This window comes from Notothenia coriiceps, unplaced genomic scaffold (assembly GCF_000735185.1).
Source record: "Notothenia coriiceps isolate Sejong01 unplaced genomic scaffold, NC01 NC01_scaffold00007353, whole genome shotgun sequence".
In the NCBI taxonomy this organism is placed as follows: Eukaryota; Metazoa; Chordata; class Actinopteri; order Perciformes; family Nototheniidae; genus Notothenia; species Notothenia coriiceps.
The window spans coordinates 47726-49114 of NW_011340054.1; the positions used below are offsets into that span (position 1 = coordinate 47726).

Below are 1389 nucleotides of genomic sequence, written 5' to 3' on the forward strand. Positions count from 1 at the left end.
ACACACACACACACACACACACACACACACACACACACACACACACACACACGCACACGCACACGCACACGCACACACGCACACACACACACAAATGTTGGCTACTGTTCACTGCTACTCCACAATACTGGCTCTGATTTGCGTACGTGACATTCTCATGTCCTCACATTCATCTCATCTCCTTTCTATCTCTCCTTCTATTTCCCTTGTCGTCTCCTCTCTTCCTTTCACTGCTCTTAACCTTTCTTCCTTCTCCTGTCTCCTCCCATCAATCTCTCCTTCTCTCTTTATGAAATTATCATTCTCCTTTCCTCTCCTCCTCTCGCCTCCCAGCTCGCTCTCATTCCAAAATCCACGCTTCTCTCTTCTTTATTTTTTCCCCTTCTATTCCTCTCCTCCGATCTCCTTTGAGCTATTTTTAATCCTGTGATATTGTTTTGTGTCTGATGTATTGTTACGCCCATGTGTGAGATGTTGTTTAAAGATGCTGATTGTTGGATGTCTTTATTGATATTCCTGCCAAATCAAAGGAGATTTTTCATAAAACAAAAAAATACAGCCTCACAGTGACGCCTCTACAATGCTTCATGCTTTTATTTGGGTCAAATGTTGTTTACTGGAAAACAGAATTGCAGTCTTTAGACCCATGTGTTGTCTGTAATACATGATCTATTGTAATATGAAGCATTTCTTCACAAATGTACATTTCGAATTCTGGGAAGAGGCATTTTTAAATCATCAAGAGAGGAGAGAAACCAGTCATATGGGATTGCTGGAGAAGAGATGGTCGGATTAATTAATTACATGCTATGTGAAAATCCTACATGTTACCGCCTTTACACCAAAATGAACTGAATGATGTTTTCAGAGGAATAGTACAAGTCTGTCTGAAGCCTTCAGATGACTGAGCTCTTTTGATCCGTCCATGTAAAAGCTCCATGTTCGTTTATTCTCAGCTATGTGTTTGTGTGCGATAAGTAACACTCACACTCCGGGTAACAGGGACTGACTGTACGTTTGCAGGGATGGTGGCTGTTCAAAGAATGTCGAAAACACATTCAGGTGCTCCTTTGTCTCAAGCCTTGAAATATTCTCCCCCTTCCCTGTAACCACCTGCAGGTAAGATCAAGTACTCGGAGCAGGTGTACGACTCCTGCATGGAGGCGTTTGATTGCCTGCCTCTGGCAGCCCTGATGAACCAGCAGTTCCTGTGTGTGCATGGGGGGCTTTCACCAGAGATCCACACGCTGGACGACATCAAGAAGGTATGAAAAGAGGCACATACACACATTCAATTTTGAGTTACACTACTCTACAAAGGCAATACACACGTCAAATTGAGTTAAAGAGGCCCTATTATGCTTTTGGGGGGGGGGGGTTTCCCTCTCC

General features: G+C 43.5%; 2 protein-coding genes across 2 annotated transcripts in view; one reads left to right on the forward strand and one right to left on the reverse strand.

Annotated features, from left to right (window-relative positions):
- LOC104943992 (ubiquitin-conjugating enzyme E2 D2) overlaps nucleotides 1–1389 on the reverse strand; it is a 92690-nt gene that overhangs the window by 23974 nt on the left and 67327 nt on the right. The gene's annotated exons all lie outside the window — the stretch shown is intronic.
- LOC104943993 (serine/threonine-protein phosphatase 2B catalytic subunit alpha isoform-like) overlaps nucleotides 1–1389 on the forward strand; it is a 21544-nt gene that overhangs the window by 6508 nt on the left and 13647 nt on the right. Inside the window, exon 4 of the mRNA XM_010769460.1 lies at nucleotides 1120–1265. Coding sequence (XP_010767762.1) covers nucleotides 1120–1265 — 146 coding nt within the window. The remainder of the gene's footprint in view (nucleotides 1–1119; nucleotides 1266–1389) is intronic.